The following is a 20270-nucleotide window of genomic DNA, read 5'->3' on the forward strand; positions in this document are numbered from 1 at the left end:
AGGGCTGAAAATCTTACTGATTTTTTTTTGGGGGGGAGGAGAGTGTTATTGCAGGTAGGCTGCAGAGAAAATTAACAGTGGAATAGAGCTGGCTTCCCCTTATTTATTTATTTGTTTTACTATAATTATTTATTTTAATTTGCTTGATGATGTCACTTCTAGTAGGTCCCGGACAGACTGTCATTCTAAAAAGTGGGTCCTGATGCTAAAAGTTTGAGAACCACTATACTAGGATCTTGCAAAAAAATAAAAACAAAAAGTAGTCCTAGTACATTCACAAAAACAAGTAAGTTTTTAAAAAGGCTTTTTTACTATCCATTTGTTAATGTGCAGTGTGCCTTTAAAAAAAAAATCACAGGATGGCCTTACTACAGACCAGTGCAATCTCTAATACTGGAAGAAGATGAAATGTTCAGTGAGTCTGCTGACTGATGGGTTTCTGGGGCTATCAACATTCCTGCCAGCAGAGGGCAAGCAGCAGCAGCACCTTATGAAAGGTGAAAAAATTGTCCAGTTCACTACTATTTTAAATGTCTCCTGGCCTGGTCTTCCAAGAGAAGTGCAGCAGGATAGATTCTTCAGATCTATCGCTTGAGCAGAGATCAAATTACCTTGCAACAAGAAAGGTACTAAAAGTTAATTCTTACTCTTTCTTTCTTACTACAGTGTTTATTCTTTGCTACAAAATGAAAAAAAAAAATTCAAAATTGAAGTGATCATTTTAATTTTGAACAATTCAAAATTAATCAAATGAATAGCTTGCCATCACCTCCAAGGGACTGAAAGTGACGCACATTGTGTTCATTCAAGAACACGTAGACAGAGAATGTTCACCTTTCATTCAGTATACAGTGTGCCAAACTGCAACATGATGCTTGCAATTATTATTTTTACTCACCAAAGTTTTTCTTCTTGTTACTTAGACTGGAGTAGAATTAAATTTAAATCACAGGTTCCACAATCCCCTTTTCCCAGATCTCCGAATCAGGAGTACAAATTATGTGCACATATCCAACCATAGGTATTACAAGCACACCACCTATTGTGCGTGAATAGTTGTGCACAGCTGCATTTAAAGCATAGTACAAATACATGAGTATATATGTCCTTGATCCACTGATTATGGTAGTAACGGAAAGCTGCTTCCTGACATGACTGTGGCTTTGAAAAGTGAGCAGGATTCTGTCACTGGGGAAAAAGAACTAACCTGGAGAGAAAAGCTACTACCATCAGCCTGATCTTGCCCCCAACTCCCAACTCTGCTTAGCCTGTAACTATCCATAAGGAATTTCTCAAATCAGAGACCCTGGATCTGGGTTCCCAGCAGTAACTCATCCTGATTGCTCTTCTGCACAAGGATTCTCACAGCCAGTGGTGTAGCTAAGGGGATGCAGGGAGTAGCAAGTGTACTGGGCAACAAGCTTTATGGGGCAACAACCTGAGCTTGACACTAGTGGCCAAAATTGTGAAAACCTTGGTATTTTCTAATAATACCATCATGGTATATATCATTCCATGCAGAATTTAATGCAGAATGCAATGGAACAAACCTTTTCAAAATATTCTATCAAAAGTTAAAGCCAAATCACCAGAAAATAAAAACACAGCTGCATTATATAACAAAAACTGGATTTTCTTAACTCAAAACTGAGTTAACCAATAAGGGAACCAATAAGATGTTAACATGGGGGGAGACTGGGGAAGGCAGCTGCCAGGAGGAGGAGGCAGATTTTCCCCCATTTTCACTTTTTAAAAAGCCGGGTGTGACGTCACTTTTGGGGTATCATTTTGAGCTCGGCATCAGGCTATATAATCATCAGCTATGCCACTGCTTACAGCCTCTGGTACCTTTTTACCACCACAAGTAACAAACTAGCCAAGAGTTAGCAGAGAGGCAAAGGAGTGTAAGGACTGTGCCCCTAGTGGAGTCTGGAAGGGGGAGTTGGACTAGGTAAGAATATAATTACTTAGTTATAAGCTCCAGCCAGTCTGATGTTCCCTCCTCCATTATCAAATATCCCCATGGAGTCATATGCATGGCCAGGACAGGACACCTACACCTGACTACATTGCTGCATAAGATGCCATTCATCTTGCATCTTAGAACTGCGTGAGTCTGTTGCATAGAGAACTGCACAAGATGTTACACAGAGATCTATGAGGTAATTTATGGGATCATCCATGGGTTGATTATTCCCAGTCCAGCGACCCGCAACCATCTTTTCTGCACCTGGTATGACAGACTTATATACAACAACATGTTTGTGCTTGCAGGAACTGCATCCACTGGATCAAGAAACATATGTGCAACATTTTGCACACACATATAGTCTCAATGCCTACATACTGCCACGCATACACTTACTTAATGCCTCTCATAATACCACACGTACATTTACTTCAAACTTCAATACAGATTAAATATCTGTACACGAAACACTACACAAAGTTATTTATTTGATTTTTGACTCGCCTGAGATGCATAAATCCCTTTCTGATCTCTATCTGCTTCTGTGCTCCTTTTAGAATTCCAGATGCTAGAACAAACAAGAGCCTTCATGAATCACCTTCATGCCCTGTTTATGAACTTGCCAAAGGCGTCTGGCTGTGCACTGCTGGATACAGAATGCTAGACTAGATGGAACTTGGGCTGATCCATGAAGGCAATTCTTATGCTGTATTGCCAAACACTGAGTTGTTGACAGTGGTGCTAGGCGCTCTGTGTGTGTGTGTGTGTGTGTGTGTGTGTGTGTGTGTGTGTGTGTGTGTGTGTGTAAATATTCAAGCAGACACTGGACAGTCATCTGTTGGGGGCGCTCTGGCTTTCCTGTTTGATGCAGGAGGTTAGACTAGTCAGGGGTGTCAAACATAAGGCCTGGGGGCCAGATGTGGCCTGCAGAAGCTTTATCTCCAGCCCTCAGGCTCTCAGTTACTGAGTAGTGCTGAGGTGTTACTGCTGAAAGGGCAACCCACATGAAAATTGAGCTCTCCAAGATCTTGAAATATGATCAAGATTTGCATATCTTCTCTTCTATCATTTGCAGCTAATGAGTTCCTAAGTGAGAAATGTTTAATGACATCACTTTTTGCCTAATGACATCACTTCCGGCCCTTAGCAGGCATCATGAATGCTATTCGTCCCTCGGTATGAAACAAGTTTGACACCCCTGGACTAGGTGGCCTACAAGATCAATTCTTTGAGATACGAGTATATGACCTTTTTAATAGCCCAAGAGGTCCGGGTGCTGAAAGTTTATTTGAGATTCCCTTTTTTTCCCCTCTCAATAGGAATATACTGTTTCTCAAGATTGATGTGGCTTGCTTCATGAGTGAGGACTGGGAAAATTGCCCCTATCTTCCCCACCACTACTAAAAAAAAAGGGCCTGATGATTAATACAACCAATATTGGTGTACTTCTTTCAACAATTCCTTTCATTCATCTATGGAAGGTATTTCAATTCCAATAATAAAAATACTGCCAAGGAGTGATGACCCATTTGTATTTGTATACCTAGTTATGTTCCATTTTATTAATACAAATGGTCCATCACTACTTGACAGTAATTTTATTATTGCATTTTTTTTAAAATATTTTTTTAAAAATTTTAAATGTAATATAGCATTTTTTAAAAAGCAGGAGATCACTCAGCATTCTCTTAAAGTCAAGCTAATTTCAACTGTTTTCCAGAGACTGAATACCTTGTTAATCTTTGAACATTGTTCACCCCCCCCCCCCCAGGAAGTTTTGCTTGAAAGGGTGAGAAGGAAATATTCTATAAATATACAACTTTAAATTTTTTTAAAAAACAGCTATTTCCTTCCATACTCATTTGACTGAAAAGAAAATGATTATTACTTTTAAAACTACCAACACTTGCACCTATAAACTTGTTCATGACTTATCTGCAATAAACAAGGCTCACTTTAAAACTATAAACAAAATCACTTTGCATTTTCTGCTGACTTTACAATATGCACATTAAACTCTAGAAAAAATGCTGGAAAAGTACTAATGTTTTAACAGGTTACTATGCTCAAAAAGAACACTGGGGCTACAGGACAAGCATCTGCCGTCCCCCGTGTCGTCGTCCGTCCGTCCGTGTGTGTGTCCCCCCCGAAGGTGAATTCATCTCTATTTAGCAAGCTTCTGCTGTCTAGTTGCTACAGCATATTCTGTTTCTTTTGTCAGTTTCCAGTCATGTGTCCTTTAGTTATAAGTGAAAACAACTGATACCCCACTAAGACACATCTGCTCTGAGTCCAAATTACAACAGGGGGGAAAAAATGACACCTTCAACTACATAAACCAATAAAGATTGTCTGATATAGTTTGCCCCTGTTGCTACCAAGCATGCAACCCACTGAGTTAAAGACTGGTGACATCTGCTAAAGAATGTCAAGGGTGAGGTGAACAGAAAAAAGGTAATGAATCATACTGTGTCATGGATACAGCTAGGAGTTTGAAGGAAGGAGCCCATTCTGTACTACTCTCCCTATTCATACAGCACCTGCCGACATGGCACAATTATCTCTTAATTTTCTAGTTAAACCTGAACTATCAATAGATCAGCTAGGCAAAAAATAGATATTTAAGGTTGTTGTATTTTCATAGAAGAAATCTGTTAATTCTGCCCTCTGGTGCACATTGTGTTTTATATTGCTGTCTGTGATGAGATGGCAGTAGTTTCACCAAAAGGATGCAATGACCTAAGCTAATGATGATATTCCTTTAAACTGAAGATTCATCTTAGTATACTTCTGTGGTGCAAAGGAAGCCTTACAAAGGAAGCTTAAGCCATTTTTCAAGATGGGAATCTTATGGCCCAATCCTAATGCGACCGGTTGGCAGTGAAGGCAGTAATTTTTTCAATGCACCTTCACCATACTACAGCAATGGGAAAAACCATATTTCTTTTATAAATTAACCTGCTTTAAAACTCTTTTAAAAAATGAAGCACTGCTCTTTGGGGAACCAGGAAAGGGCCATCTGAGGTCATAGGAAAAGTTAATCACAGACTGGGATCGTAGCCCAACTTTAATTCAACACACTTCAAAAATAAGATGTGTTTAATAAAATTACTTTGTAATGGGAATAACAGCCATGTGAATTCACCCTAACCTACAATTGAAAGGAAATACTAAACATCAGTGTGTTTGAAGGAAGTACCAGTACTATTCCAATTTTTACACAGCCAAGGCATTTTTCCCTCTTCTTTAGCGTCGACATTTAATTAAGATTGTTGTGTTTATTTACAGATGTTATAGTACATGTTAATTGGTTGAGTGACTAACTAGTTTTATCTATTGTCTTTTACAGTGTTATTTTGTCTGTAATCTCTTTCTTTTGGCCAGTGACTGGAGGAAGCAAACAAACTGAAACAAACATTTAACAAGGCTACATGATTTCAAATGTACATCATTCCCTCTAACTAATTACCTGTATATATTATTTGTGGCTGAGAACTGTTGTGCCCTGGCTGTGTAAATTGTGAGCCCTAATTCAAGTTTCATCTCAGCAATGAATTCACTTAGACATGCTGCTGTCCTCAGTCCCCCTTATGAAATAAATAATACTGGCCTACCTTAAAGAGTTGCTGTAGGATTACTGTGATAAAGTATAGGACCTGCTTTGAACACTCAAAAAATGCTAAGTTCAATACATGCTAAATATCTGTATTTTGCTGGCCAATTACACCAAAGGTCAGAAAAAATTTTGGCTATCAAGTATCAAGCCTGTAACTAGATTGCTCAATACTTGATGACTCACAGCTAAATGTGTAAACTTCTTCCAGTGAAAATCCCTGAACTAGCAATTATATGAAAGCTATATCTGTGGTGTTGGCTCTCTAATACATCATCCACATATGGAAACCATTTGATACGGCCATGAACCAATGAACATGAAGTTGTGTAACAGCCCTAAATCGAAACTATTTTCACTTCAGAAAGTTAAACTGTGCTTTAGCAACAATGGGTACACTTTGTTCATGCCACCCCCATTCAAGTTCATTGACAAGTAGTCTTCCCCATTTCCTCCAGTGGAGGGGGCAATTCTTCACATATGTATGCAACAGTGCTTCAGATCCATAGAACTGCTAGCTCAATGTAGCCATCTGCTACAACTTTCAATTTCTGAAAGCTGAAAATCTGCTTTCCAAAGCCTTCCTTTATGTGTTGGTGTAATCAGACTATTCAGTTTGGGTCTGTTCTTACAGGTTTTTTAATGTACTGGAGTCAATACAGACTGACATTTTAAGTGAATTTATGTGCACTACAGCTGTCAACAGATGAAAGAATTTTAGTTGATTAACCAACTGTCTTTTAAATTATAAATAAATCAGTTTTAAGTAAAATTGCATGTTTTGAATACCTCACTATGAGAACTTTTCTGAAATCTTTAACAAAGTGTGAAACACCTTTACAATCTTAACAAACCCAAGCTATTAGAAGTCACTGCTAGAAGGAAAGGTCATCTTTAATAATTTCTTTTTTCATTACCTATTAGCACACTAAACAAAATAACCTCAAAAAAAAAAAAAACAAGTGTGCCTTTCAATCAAACTTGTAGCTGCTTAAAAGTTAGTGTGTAAGGCTGGCCCATACAGATTAATCAGCCAAAGTTTTAATAGATTAATCTACCAATTCATTAAGAGCCCAATCCTATTTCCCCACCCCCACCCCACTGATGCAGCAGCACCAAAATAGCTACTGCAGCATCTGAGGGGAGGCACGGTTGTGGTGGTCTCCTCTGGATGAGGGAACATATGCTTTCTTACTAGGGGGGTAAGCTTCCGTAGTGCAGAGAGGTCTACATGGAGCCAAACCACGGAATTGAGCCTGGGAAAGGGGCTAGGATTCGGTAGCTGCAGTGCCACCTAACCCAACCTTCCTAGAACCAATCCACTCTTCCCCTGCCCCCGTAATCTCCCCGTTCCACCCTGTCCCCTCTCTGTTCCACCCTCCTGACCCTATTGCCCTCTCCTGCTTCCTTACCTGACTCGGCAGGATCTCCTGGATCCACCAACGCTCATAGGAAGGCTCCAGGCTTCTGCAGAGTGCTGTCTACAACTGCCATAGGGCAGTCAGCGCTGGCGAAACGCTTGTTCCATTAGCAGGGCAGCCCTATAGGATTGGGCTGTATATATCTCAGTCCTAATAAATACTGATCCAGCCTTTCAAAGTACAGCCTTTCTAAAGTACAACAGGTGGCTTGAATGAGGACATGTTAAGTGAACCTGATGCTAATGTTGAACCATCTGGAAATCTGGATCAGCAATGCAAGGTTTTTTTAAAAAAAAAAACCTTTAAAAAATAGCATTAAAAAGGGGTGGTGTGATAATGCCCTCAGTGAATCTGACCCTGCAAGAAGAGTCAGAGGCATAGCCCAGTTCTCAAATTAACATAATCAAACAACGTAAGGTGTTTTATCGCATTGCCAATTCATGTAATAATTGGCATTGTTTTGAAAACCCCAGGTCCCCATCTATTTAATAATGGGAATTTTGGAACCTCGTCCTTTCCATTTTCACTGTATCCTTAAACGAAATTGGAATGATCCTTGGACAAAAAAACCACAAATGTAAACTTGCTGAGGGCCCAATCCTATCCACTTTTCCAGTGCCAGTGCAGCCACACCAGTATGGTGTATGCTGCTTCCTATGGTGGGGAGGCACACACAGAGGCCTCCACACGATAAGGGAATGTTTATTCCCTTACCTCAGGGCTGCATTGCAGCTGCACCAGTGCTGGAAAGTTGAATAGGATTGGGCCCTAAATTACCACACTACAGCACACCGAGAATGGAGTGCTTTATCCTTTTACAGTCTCACTGTGTTGTTGATGAGCTGAAACATAACTTCCAAGCATCTTTTGCATATATTTTGAAACTACTCTCCTTATTTCTATTTCTGTCTCTCTCTATAAATATAATTAGATTTTTTGATATTAAAAAAAACATACACAAAGTGACTTACAAAATAATTTCGACACTTCTCTTTACCCTGGAAACAGGTATGAAATATAGTGCTAGAGACTGGGGACATGATGCCATATAATACTTTCTTGTCTATCATAATATGAAAGCGAGAAAAAAGACTTTGTTTTTACCTTCATCTCTTTTGCGTTTGTTGCTTTCAGCGCTGGGAGATGTAATTCCCAGAATCCCACTAATGGAGTAGGAGGAGCCCGCTGAGTCTGTGCTTACTGAGGACACTTGTGTCACAGAACCTGTGGAGGCTGTAATTAGAAGCAAATTAATCAGTGCACAAATCCATACGAAATAAAAGGCGTGTGCATAACTTCTACAATTACCGCCGTTTTTATTTGTGTGTTTAAATTCCATATGACCCAACATCTCCTCATTCAACTATGTAGTTCCGTTTTAATGAAGTTTGGGTGTAGAGCATTTCTGTAATGCTTGAATTAAATTTTCTGGCATGTCCAGCATCCCAGTCCTATATTATTGACTTCTACAGTGACAGAATGATTGGATTTGTACAGCTGCAACTAAATTATCGTCATGTTCCTTGCATGTGTAGCAACAATATCCTGCTCAGTCCCACTTACCATATACAGTCCATCCCTTATAGCATGAGAACAGTGGTGCAGAATGGTGCTGGGATCAAGGCCTTTTGCCATTTCATAGTGGTCAACACATAGGAAGTTGGGGAGGGGCCATCACTCAGTGTTAGAGCACATGCTTTACATGCAGAAGGCCCAGGTTCTATCCCTGGGCAGGGCTAGGGATCATTAGGTCAACTAGGCAGCTGCTTAGGGAGCAGACTTTGGGGAGGGGGAGAACAGTACTGACTTTGGGAGGTAGAGCACAATTTTTGAAAATGTTTGCAATGTTGCAATGTTTGAGGGAGTTGAAAGTAGTTAGTCTTGCCTAGTGTGCAAACTACCTGTCTCTGATCCTGATGCCTCCAGGTTGGGCTTTTAAAGTAACCTGATGCCTCCAGGTTGGGCTTTAGACTTTATCTGTCTAAAGTAAAGGGAAGTTAACACCTGGAGGTACTCAGTTCTATAAGGTGCCGCCTTATAGGTGCAGAGCCAAACGGAATTAGGGCGCAATCCTAACCCCTTATGTCAGTGCTTTCCAGCACTGGCATAGTGGTGCCAATGGGCCATGTGCTGCATCCTGCAGTTGGGTGTCGCTCACAGAAGCTTTCTCAAAGTAAGGGAATGTTTGTTCCCTTACCTCAGAGCTGCATTGCCCTTATGTCAGTGCTGGAAAGCACTGACATAAGTGGTTAGGATTGCACACTTAGGCTGTTAGGCAGCAGAGATAGTCCAACACACTGTAGCATCTGAGGCAGTAAATGCAAATGGTGCCCCTGCCAAGAGCTAAAAATATAACAAAAACATTAAAGAACTGCTGGCCTTCAGTTCTGTCCAAAATTTGCTTTCTGAAGTGGGCATCCCAATTTGACAAATAATACAGCCAACCCTGTCTTTTACTCAGAGCTCTGTTGATTTCAGTGGAAATTCTAGATGAGTAAAAAAAGCTGCAGTAGGATATGTAGCCAACTAACAGCCCAATCCTATCCAATTTTCCAGTGCAGCTGTGCCAGTGGGGCATGCACTGCCTCCTGTGGTGGTGGGGCAGTCACAGGGCCTTCCTCAAGATACGGGAACACTTATACCCTTACCTCGGGGCTGCATTGCAGTTGCACTGGTGGTGGAAAGTTGGATAGGATCGGGTCCTAAGGCTGCAATCCTCTCCACCCTTACCTGGGAGTAAGCCCCATTGCCTATAATGAGACTTGCTTCAGAAGAGATATGCATAGGATTGAACTGTATGTTGTATTAGGCTTTGGGTGCAATTCCAACCTCATGTAACTTGTGCTGACCCACGGGTGACACAAAAGTGCCGTAAAGCACTTTCGCGCCAGCGCTCAAGGAGGGAGGTTGGCCCAAGCCTCTTGGGCTGGCAAACCAGTAAAGCTGCGCTGGCTGAGTCAGGCCAGCATGGGGGTCTGGGGGGTGGACAGAGGGTGGGAAAAAGATGTTTCTGGGTGGGGGAGGGAAGGTGGTGGGTGGACTCATGGGCAAGCGGTGGGTGAGCGGGTGGTCTTTGGATCCAGACTTGTGCTGTATTCTAACCCCAGTCCCGGGCAGCTGAAGTAGCTCAAGGCTGCTCGGATTAGTGCCACCTCTTGAGGTAACACAGATCCAAGTAGACCCATTGGGGCTACTGCAGTTTTACCCGAGGTGCAGAGAAGGAATTCCCCTTGCCCCTGTCTGAGCCGCAATGGGCCCAACCCTGCTCTGGATGCAGTACAGGTTAGGATTGGGCTGTTTTTTTTCATTTTTTCAAATCACTTGCATTAATTTTCCCCCCTCATAACTGATAAGTTTCTTGATATATACATAAAGCTAAGCTTAGAAACCTACTCATTATCAAATATCTCCCATATATGTGCACCTCACACTTCCAAAAACGTATATTGGTATTTGTCAAAATTATACTTTGGGGTGAAATAGAAATAACTTTCCATATGTGGAATTCAAACTTTACTCTATAATGCAACTGATGTCAAGAGGATAGTCCTAGAGTAAGAGGTAGGAGAATTACTTCCCTATAGCCCAGTCCATAATTTAAAGTCAATTGCTAGGATGTTAATAGGATGTTTAGTAACTACTGAAACCAGTGGGGTTACATTGGTTTAAATCTAAGAATATTTTAAATGGAGTTCTGGATCAAAACGTTAATATTTAAAAATATAGGATAGTATCCAGAGTAATGCTTCCATAAACAGAAGCATACTCTACAAGCTCCCTTCAAGAGGGGATAGACCATTCTGCTTGGTCAAAGCCCCTTCCACTCATGCTAAGCCCCTCTGCAGGTCTTAAACCTTCCTGAAGTACTTGGAGGGAGTAGCTGTGGTGTGGGGCCAGCCAGTGCCTGGGGTGGAGTGACACAATGATGTGTCAGCAAGTGCAGCAAATGCAATGCATGTGCGCACACCTCATGAAGAGCCCAGAAAACCACAAGAGTGTCATGGAGGGGAAGATTCACCAGCCTCCCCACTCAGATTACACCACTGGGAGGAAGGCTATGATTACAGAATACGCTTTCACTCATGGAAGCATTACGTTGGGTGCGACCCACAGTTTCAATTTGGAAAAAAATAGTTAATTTTAAAAATCCAAATAAAATGTATTGAATTCACAGTTCTATAGGAATACACAGATGGAAATTTTTAATAACTGCATTAAAAAGAAAGGAAGCAGTTAAAATCAAGCTAAGACAGTCAATAGAAACTGCCTCACACCTAGTTCTGCCAAAATACTTTGATTCGGTTTCATCTCACTGAGTTCAGCAGAACTACATCAGTGTGAATATACAGTATTATATAAGAGTTAACTGACTTGTATTTAAGGAAAGCTATGCTCCTGAGTCAAAGCCTCTACCAGAAGAACCCTAATATAAAGGCCATCACTCTTCAATGACTATAGTTAGATGGTCTTGCATCTGAATTAGGCAAAAAGGGGGAGAAAACCGAAGAAAGTTTTGAAAGTTTTGCTACCTCTTCACTCAAAATTGCAAGTGCACAAAGAATTATGGAAGGGTTGGTTGATAGAAGAAAAAACACATTCAAAACTACTTACTGACTAATGATGCAGAAAATGTTATGAATAACTATCCCTTTCTTGATTTATTACTTTAATTATCTGACATTCTATAGACCCCCATTAGTGGGATGATTTTTTTTTTTTTTTAGGTTTAGATTTCAATTTTCTGTCTCATGGTGAAAGCTATTTATCATAATAATCAGTAAGATTCAAAACCTTTTAGCAGTATTTATAAAATTCATTTACCATGTTCAGCCCTTGGAGAATGACAAAGAAGGTGCATTAGTACGTGTGCTGAAGTGTTCTATGCAGAATTATCTGCCCATAAGAGTGATTAAAAGTTCCTTGGAATGAATTGCATTATATATAGACATATATAGTTCTTTTTTAAGTATAAAAAAGTTTGCCTTACCTATGCTATGACTGGAAGCTGGGACTTGCTGGTTGGGTGGCTGCTGTACCTTTGTCCGTATAATCCTGCATATAGACAAATGGCTACTTACTATTAGGCATACAAACCACAAGAAAAAGCAAATTAGCTATGCAGATAAATAACAACCTAGCCTGATGAGTCTCCCAAATTTGTTCAATTCATTATGATTTTATTTTCCAGACAAGTTTTGTTAACTAAAAACTGAAAACCAATTCTATGCTTCGGATCATTAGAAAAGGCATTGAGAACAAAACAGCTAATATTATAATGCTGTTGTACAAATCGATGGTAAGGCCACACCTGGAGGACTGTGTCCAGTTCTGGTTGCCACATCTCAAAAAGGACATAGTGGAAATGGAAAAGGTGCAAAAGAGAGCAACTAAGATGATTACTGGGCTGGGGCACCTTCCTTATGAGGAAAGGCTATGGATTTTGGGCCTCTTCAATCTAGAAAAGAGACGCCTGAGGGGGGACATGATTGAGACATACAAAATTATGCATGGGAAGGATAAAGTGGATAGGGAGATGCTCTTTACACTCTCACATAACACCAGAATCTGGGGACATCCACTAAAATTGAGTGTTGGGACAGACAAAAGAAAATATTTCTTTACTCAGTGTGCGGTCGGTCTGTGGAACTCCTTGCCGCAGGATGTGGTGATAGCATCTGGACTGGATGCCTTTAAAAGGGGATTGGACAAGTTTCTGGAGGAAAAATCCATTACGGGGTACAAGCCATGATGTGTATGTGCCACCTCCTGATTTTAGAAATGGGCTATGTCAGAATGCCAGATGCAAGGAAGGGCACCAGGAAGCAGGTCTCTTGTTATCTGGTGTGCTCCCTGGAGCATTTGGTGGGCTGCTGTGAGATACAGGAAGCTGAACTAGATGGGCCTATGGCCTGATCCAGTGGGGCTGTTCTTATGTTCTTAAAAATAAACCAATAAAAAAGACACACCAAGTCATGCAAATGTGATGTCAGCCTCTAGTGCAGCCATTTTCAACCACTGTGCTGTGGCATACTGGTGTGCCGCGAATGGTTCCCAGGTATGCCACAAGAGTTTGGTGGAGGGTCATTTATTAATAGGACCATTAGGGATATGAGCCCCCCCCCCCCCCCACCAACAGCATGGTGTGCCTTGTCAATAATCAAAAACTTATGGTGTGCCTTGACAATTTTAGTTCCTTGTCAGTGTGCCGTGAGATGAAAAAAGCTGAAAATCACTGCTCTGATGGATGGATGGATGGATGGATGGATGGATGGATGGATGGATTTCATCTGGAACTGTTCACATTCATGTATTAATTAACGCATTCATTAAAATCTGGACACAATATATAACTATTTTAGCAAAAAACAATAAAAGGAAAGTCAAAAGTAAAGTTTTTAAAAAAGCAGAGCAAGTGGTCCAAAATCAAATATAATAAACAGCAAATCCATACTGAAATGAAAGGCTTCCATTCCACAAATGCAACACACAATGGGTGTCGAACATAAGGTCTGCAGGACAAATGCGGCCCCCAGAAGCCATTTATCTGCCCCCATTGTAATTTGGCTCTCTCAGCTTGATAAATTGGACTCTCTCATTTCTTGAAACTATGAACAAGATTGGCACATTTTCTCTTCTGTCATTTGTAGCTAATGAGTTTCTATGTGAGAATGATGTCACTTTCTGCTTAATGATGTCATTTCCAGCCCTTCACAGGTCTCATGAATCCTGGTGTCACCCTAATTCACAGATGCCACCCTATTCATAGGAATTCAGATGCACTAAAATCCCTTTTAAATGAATGGGGTGTGCAGCCCAGTCATATCCATTGGACTCTGCTAGTGGAACGTGCATTCCTGGTGGATGTTGCACAATAGAGTTGAGCACTCTAGCACTGCCAGCATGCACAACAAGGCCACCAGAGCAGTCACTGGGGATGACGCCATAGCTCAGTGATAGAGAACATACTTTGCATGCAGAAGATCTCAGATTTAAATCCAGTAGAGCAAGAAAAGAATTCTTTCTACACCCATAGAGAGCTGCCAGTCAGTACAGACAATATGGACACACATCCATGTGTGGCATTAGGGGATGGCCAGATGGGGCAATGGCCAGAGGCCCACACTCATCAGCTGAGTTGATCCCTGAACCCTCAATACCAGTTGCAGTGGCATTGCCCAACATGCCATCAGGAGGCTGGTAAGGAGCACCACGTGCAACCAAGGCAGGATCTAGCCCAAAAGCCCCCAGTAACCTGCCTAAATAGATAGACTTTCTGATTCAGCAGAAGGGAATTCATATGTATGTTGACTCCAGATGTTCAGGGAGATAACCCCCATCCTGATTGTTGCTAGTACAGATGGACAAAAGCTAAACTATATATATATAACTTCCTGGTTTGGTCTCACTTCTGGCCTCCAGTTCTCCCAGGCAGGCTGACAAGCAGCTCCATCTCTCACATGGAGGGCAGCCAAGATGCTTCTTGCTCACACCAAGAGCAGGTGGAATCACTCAGTTCGGCTTGCCAGCTGCTTCAAGTTCTCGACATTCTCAGCCATTCAGGGAGCTGTCCAATATATATATTGGACTCTAAAAACCCCACAACAGGAAATGCCTCATTAACAAGATACTTGCAATTGCATTTCCTCTCTGCTGATTTCTATCAGTTGATTACAGCAACTTGTAGAACAGTCCTAAACATTATCACCATAATTTTTATACCAAATTATTAAACCAATACATAGCCATTCCTAGTTCCAAAATAATGACTTCCTAGCACATATAAAATAGTTACTGTATCCCAGCACAGCTAGGGAACAGAATTTGTCTAGTTTCCACTTCTGGCACAACAAAAAAAAATGCACATTTTAAAAGAACAGAACAACACTGAAAGCAAGAGGTCTGCTCTAATTTCCTAGTGACACAAATGGAAATCTTGCCAACGATTCAAATAAGAACAAGATTGATGCACTCACTATAGAATGGTTTTTATTCAAATAGCGCAATGGTTAATTGGCATAATTCTCCACACAGTATATATGCCTGTTTTAGTATAATATTTTCATTGGCAGTTAGTGAGCTGATTATTTCCTCTGTGGCTAGTTAACTGGCCATATTCCCAGCTTTTGCCTGGTTATCATCCAGGTTATATCATATTTTCATGTCTGATAAGTTCACAAAATAATACCCCCTGTCGATTTTTAAACATTTCCCTCTTTAATATTCCAAATTATTGTATCTGCTCCTTCCTTTGTACAATTCAGCAATGAGTAAACAGCATAATTATGATGTGTTTTAAGTATAGGGCATTATTTGATCAATGCCTATGTTTCCCAAACCTTTCGTAGCTGAGCTACAATTGTAGAAAATAAAACCGAGGGTTCTTACTTTGTGTACCCCAAAGGTTTTTACTTCTAGTCATCATCAAGGTAAATGGGCTTGTTTTAACCATGTGAGGATAAACACTCTCTCATTGTGTGGTGGTTTCTTCCTGGAAGTGTGTGCAAGAGCTGATTGGAAGGAGGTTCTGAAGTATGCGTTCCAGTGGCTGCAATCAGCAGGTAAATACATCTCAGTATAAGACCCATTCAACCTGCACTAGGGTGTGGAATTGTTGTGCAGTGGATATGCAAAGGTGGGAACTAGACAGCTGTTTGGTGCAATTCCTGCACCAATCATTTTGCTGGCATTTGTTAGTGTGCTGGGGAGCGGTGGGACACTGTGTCCAGATTCTGGGCTACAAGGCCATGAGGGAAGCATTGTGTCTAATGTAGGTAATGCCTGAGAAACAGTCACTGGAAGGACAAGTTTTCAAATGTTACACTAAGTCAGAAAAAATATGCTTGGGCATGGATGGAACCCAGAACAATGCTGGTGCCAGGTCATCCACACAACACTTAAATTAAGCCAGGTCTTGCTAATCTATGCAACAGTGCCCTTCTCCCAGTTCTAGAGCTGAAGGCATAAGAAACAAGCACATTTTAGCATATGCACTGCTTCGATACTGAGTAACTTTGGACAATTCCACTAGCCCTATATGGGGTTAAGGAGTAGTTCAGATTGTGCCCATAATCAGAGAAGATGATTTCCAGACAAGCTGAAAATTTAAAATCTCTCTTTTTTAGATATTGAGCAGAAAGTTCCAGTTCCATCTTCCAGATTTTAAGGGTACACTATACCTTGATATTTTTCCTAATTATTCTTCTTGTTGCAGCAGAAGGTGCTGACTAAGCAGAACGCATTGAAATGCTGTCAGGGATTGTCTGGCAGGAGTTGTGAGTATAAGTAGGTCTAAAACGAGCAGCAGTGCCTCCACACAGCAGCATATGGCTCTTTCTCCACTTCCAAAATACTTTAGGGCCTGATCCTATTTGGGCTGCGCTGGCTGAGCACAGGCGTGCAGTGTTGCAAACATGCTGTAAGGCATACCTGAGACAATCTGTGTGGGTCCGGCGTGGGTGCTGGTTCAACGTGAGCCCTCACTGAGCTAGCACCAGATGGAGAAGGGGGACCACCACCCAAAGCTCTGGGGGAGCACGGGATGGCCCTGCTACCATATCCTAACCCCCCTCCCGGCCTAGAGACCCCACATGGGTCTGCTCAAATCTGTGCCTTCTCAAGCACAGATCCAAGGAGACCCATTGGGGACGCCTGGGGATTACACAGAGTAAGGGAGCAGAAGCTCCCTTACCCCAAGTAGACCCCACTGTGCTTCCCAGCCCCATGGGATACAGCAGTAGCCATTTTGCCACCAATGCAGCCCTACGCACTGGGAAGCACAGGATTGGGCTGCCAGTCCGGTCAATTTGGCTACCACACAGCTCTTTGTATTTAGAGAGCTGGGTGAATCCTGCCTTGAATGCTTGCTTCCGAGTATAATTAACACTTTATGCCATAAGTTTTATCACAGGTATACTGCACTTCTCCAAATGCTCAGGGACATGCAGTGGAATGAACTGGGAACCCACACTAGACTGCAGCTCTCTCCTGCATATCCACTGCATGTTTAGAGCTATTAGTTATTTGTTTTTTCTCTGTAAACAGCTTCATGAACTTTTCATTGAAAAGCAGTATATAAATACTGTTGTTAATAATAATAATAACAACAACAATAATAATAAAAAGATGGACATCTTCACTTCACACTTTTAAGTGCTCACTGCAGCAAATACTACATGACAAATATAAGTACTACATAATATGTGAATCATCCCCAAGTATAGCTACAATGTATTAGGTTTTCCCATGATAGTTATTGCCCTCCTTTTTCCGCAGCAAAACAACTCCATAAATGTTCTGCAGTTTTATCTGCACCTTCTTCATTTATTCTTTTTTTAGGAACATTTGTATCTTTTACATATTTCTCCCACTATGCAATAGTATGCATTTGTGAAACAGACATGACTACTAACTTGGTATTTATTTACTCCTTCAGAAGGCACTAAATTTGCTTTCTGCTGCTAATGTATGAAATTGATAACAGAAACGTATACTCTTGCAACACATGTCTGTACGTGTACACATCTGATACATTTGCATGAGGTCCTCTACTAGTACCTTATCATCCCAGAACTAAAATGCTACAGAATTAAAATATATTGCACTTGCAAGGGGTGAATTCAAGTCTACCAATCATCCTGCAAACATTGGTTTATCTTCAAAAGACAAAGAACATACAGAGAGGCCTGGCTGAGTCTGCACTGTATTTTATAAATGATTGGACTCAGCAGCATTGCTGGGGGGGTTACGGGCCGCACCGAGAGATGCTCACAGGGAGGCGATGTGCACTGGGGGGGTCACACACTAAAATCACGGTTTTTAAGAAGAATACCATCATGTCATATACCAATCAATGTGGAATTTACAGCAGAATGCAATTTTAAAAAACCAGAATGAAAGATCTCCATTCAATCAAAGGTTATGGCCAAAAAACCAGAAAACAAAAATGCGTGGAGTCCTATGGAAAGTGAAACGGGGCCCTATCGCACGTTTACTTGTGAGTAGGTGAACATGTCATAGTCCATCGGAAAGGGAAGGCTGAAAGGAATCCAACAACACCAGAATGGTCCCGATCCGATGAATGCAGCCCTCAAAAAACTTCCTTCCGAGAAGGAGGTTCCTCCCTCCAAGCTGACGAATGCATTGAGCCCTATGGAAAGCGAAACTGAGCCACAAGGTCATGTTTACTCATGATTAAGCAAATGTGCCTTGGCTCGTGATCAGGTCAGGCAAAGGGGAATGCACCAGAATGGTCCCAACCTGATGAAAATGAAGCTCAACAAATGCTCCAGAAGGCAGCCTCCCCCCTCCACTAAAAAAGATAAAAACAGAGGCTCCCATCGGTAAGGTGAATTTTCTCCTTTTTTAGACTTGCAAAGCCTGGTGGATCCTGACAATGATATGGTTCAAACATAAGAACTTAAATTGAACTGGGCACTTGGTAGGGCTGAAAATCTTAGTGATTTGGGGGGGGGGGATATTACAGGCAGGCTACAGAGAAAATTCACTTGGTGGAACAGGGCTGGCTTTCCCCTTATTTAATTATTTGTTTACTTCAATTTAATTATTTAGAATTATTTATTTTAATTTGCTTGATGATGTCACTTCCGCCCATGACATCACTTCTGGTGGGTCCTGGACAGACTGTCATTCTAAAAAGTGGGTCCCAGTGCTAAAAGTTTGAAAACTACTGCAATAAGGTGTAAGTTGACATCCTTGGGGAGGGAGTGACACCACCAGTGACCAAAATCACTAAAATCACCATTTGTAGGAATAATACCACCACGTTATATATCAATCGATGTGTGATTTCATGCAGAATGCAATTAAACAAACCGCGTTGAAATATCTGTGTTCTATCAAATGGTACAGCAAAAAACCAGTGGGGACATGGTTATGTACCACCACCCAGGGCGCTGCCCCGCCCACTGCATGGAAGGTGGTCCATCATGGGGGTGACATGCTGGCCTGCCGCACCAGGTGACGTGAACCCTAATGACGCCACTGATTGGACTATAATCAAGGCTCTGTTGTGTGTACTAGACTTAGAGGGATGCATGAAACCAGACATGTTACTCAGGAGAAGAAGCATCAAATTTCTGTAAATTTGGATGCCAGGGGAAACATTTTCTGTCCCTAAGCACTTTGGAGGGAAAAAGAAAATTTGGAATAAAAATGAAATACTGCACTGTACTTGCAATACCTATTTCCTTATCAGTTCAACAGTTACTTTACTATTTTAAGAACATTAAATGTATTATTTATTATTTTATTAGCACATATTTATTTATTTATTTTTCACATTTTTATACCGCCCTTCCTCCAAGGGCGGCTTACACAGCTGCTCCTCCCCTCCTTCTTGTCCTCACAACAACCCTGTGAGGTAGGTGAGGCTGAGAGAAAGTGACTGGCCCAAGGTCACCCAGGAAGCTTTGTGGCTGAGGGGGGATTTGAACCTGGATCATCCAGGTCTAAGTCCACCTCCCAAACCACTACACCACCCTGGCTCTAATTGTTATATTTATGAAATAGAAATGTCTCAGTATTATTCAAACAACAAACCCAGGTTTAAAGATGGAGCTACAGTGTACTTTTGTTTTTGCTAGTTGGGAAAGATTAAAAAAACAAAAAGCATCAATATTTTATCAGCAAAAGAATATTTGGAGACAGCCTCTTATCCAGACAGCATGCTCCAAAAACAGAAAAAAATAAAAAAAAACTTCCTACTAAACCAGGTGGTAAGAGTGGGATGACTACATTCCATGGGTTTCAATCCATCTTTGAAACTTTCCAGCTCTTAAAAAAATAGAGTGTCTCTGACTCAGGCCACAGGAACCATAAGACAACAGATTCCACCCAAGCCTACATTTCTCCTTTGAGGCTTAGCAGCACAGAGCAGGCCCTCTGCAGTTTCTGGGCCTTTTGACTTTCTTTGACCTCCACAAATATGGAATAGTGTCCCAGACCTTTCAGGGGAATGGATGTCTCAAGGAAGAACACATTCCTTATGGCAGCAGTTCTCAAACTTACAGGGAGTTTGAGCCCCGCTGTAAGTCCTTGCGGGGGAGAGGGGAGGCAGCGATGCGATCACCAGGATTGTGTCACTTTAGAGGGGCGCAGGGATTTGGCTGCACTCACCACAGCCTGCAGCAGCCTCCCAGGGGTGTGGGGAGCCCCGTGCCAGCCTCGACAGGGCTCCCCAACATGCAGAGTCAGTCAAAATAATGACTGCGACCTACTTCTGGTTTCACGATCGCAAATCAGAAGTGGG

The 20270-nt window shown here is 41.5% G+C and overlaps 1 protein-coding gene across 1 annotated transcript in view; it reads right to left on the bottom strand.

The window, feature by feature from the left end:
• Positions 1-20270, bottom strand: part of PAX5 (paired box 5) — a 265588-nt gene that overhangs the window by 227282 nt on the left and 18036 nt on the right. The window contains exons 4-5 of the mRNA XM_066613994.1: positions 11991-12055; positions 8108-8236 (exon numbers count right to left, since the gene is read on the bottom strand). Of these exons, the coding sequence (XP_066470091.1) occupies positions 8108-8236; positions 11991-12055 (194 nt within the window). The remainder of the gene's footprint in view (positions 1-8107; positions 8237-11990; positions 12056-20270) is intronic.

This window comes from Tiliqua scincoides, chromosome 2 (assembly GCF_035046505.1).
Source record: "Tiliqua scincoides isolate rTilSci1 chromosome 2, rTilSci1.hap2, whole genome shotgun sequence".
NCBI lineage: Eukaryota > Metazoa > Chordata > Lepidosauria > Squamata > Scincidae > Tiliqua > Tiliqua scincoides.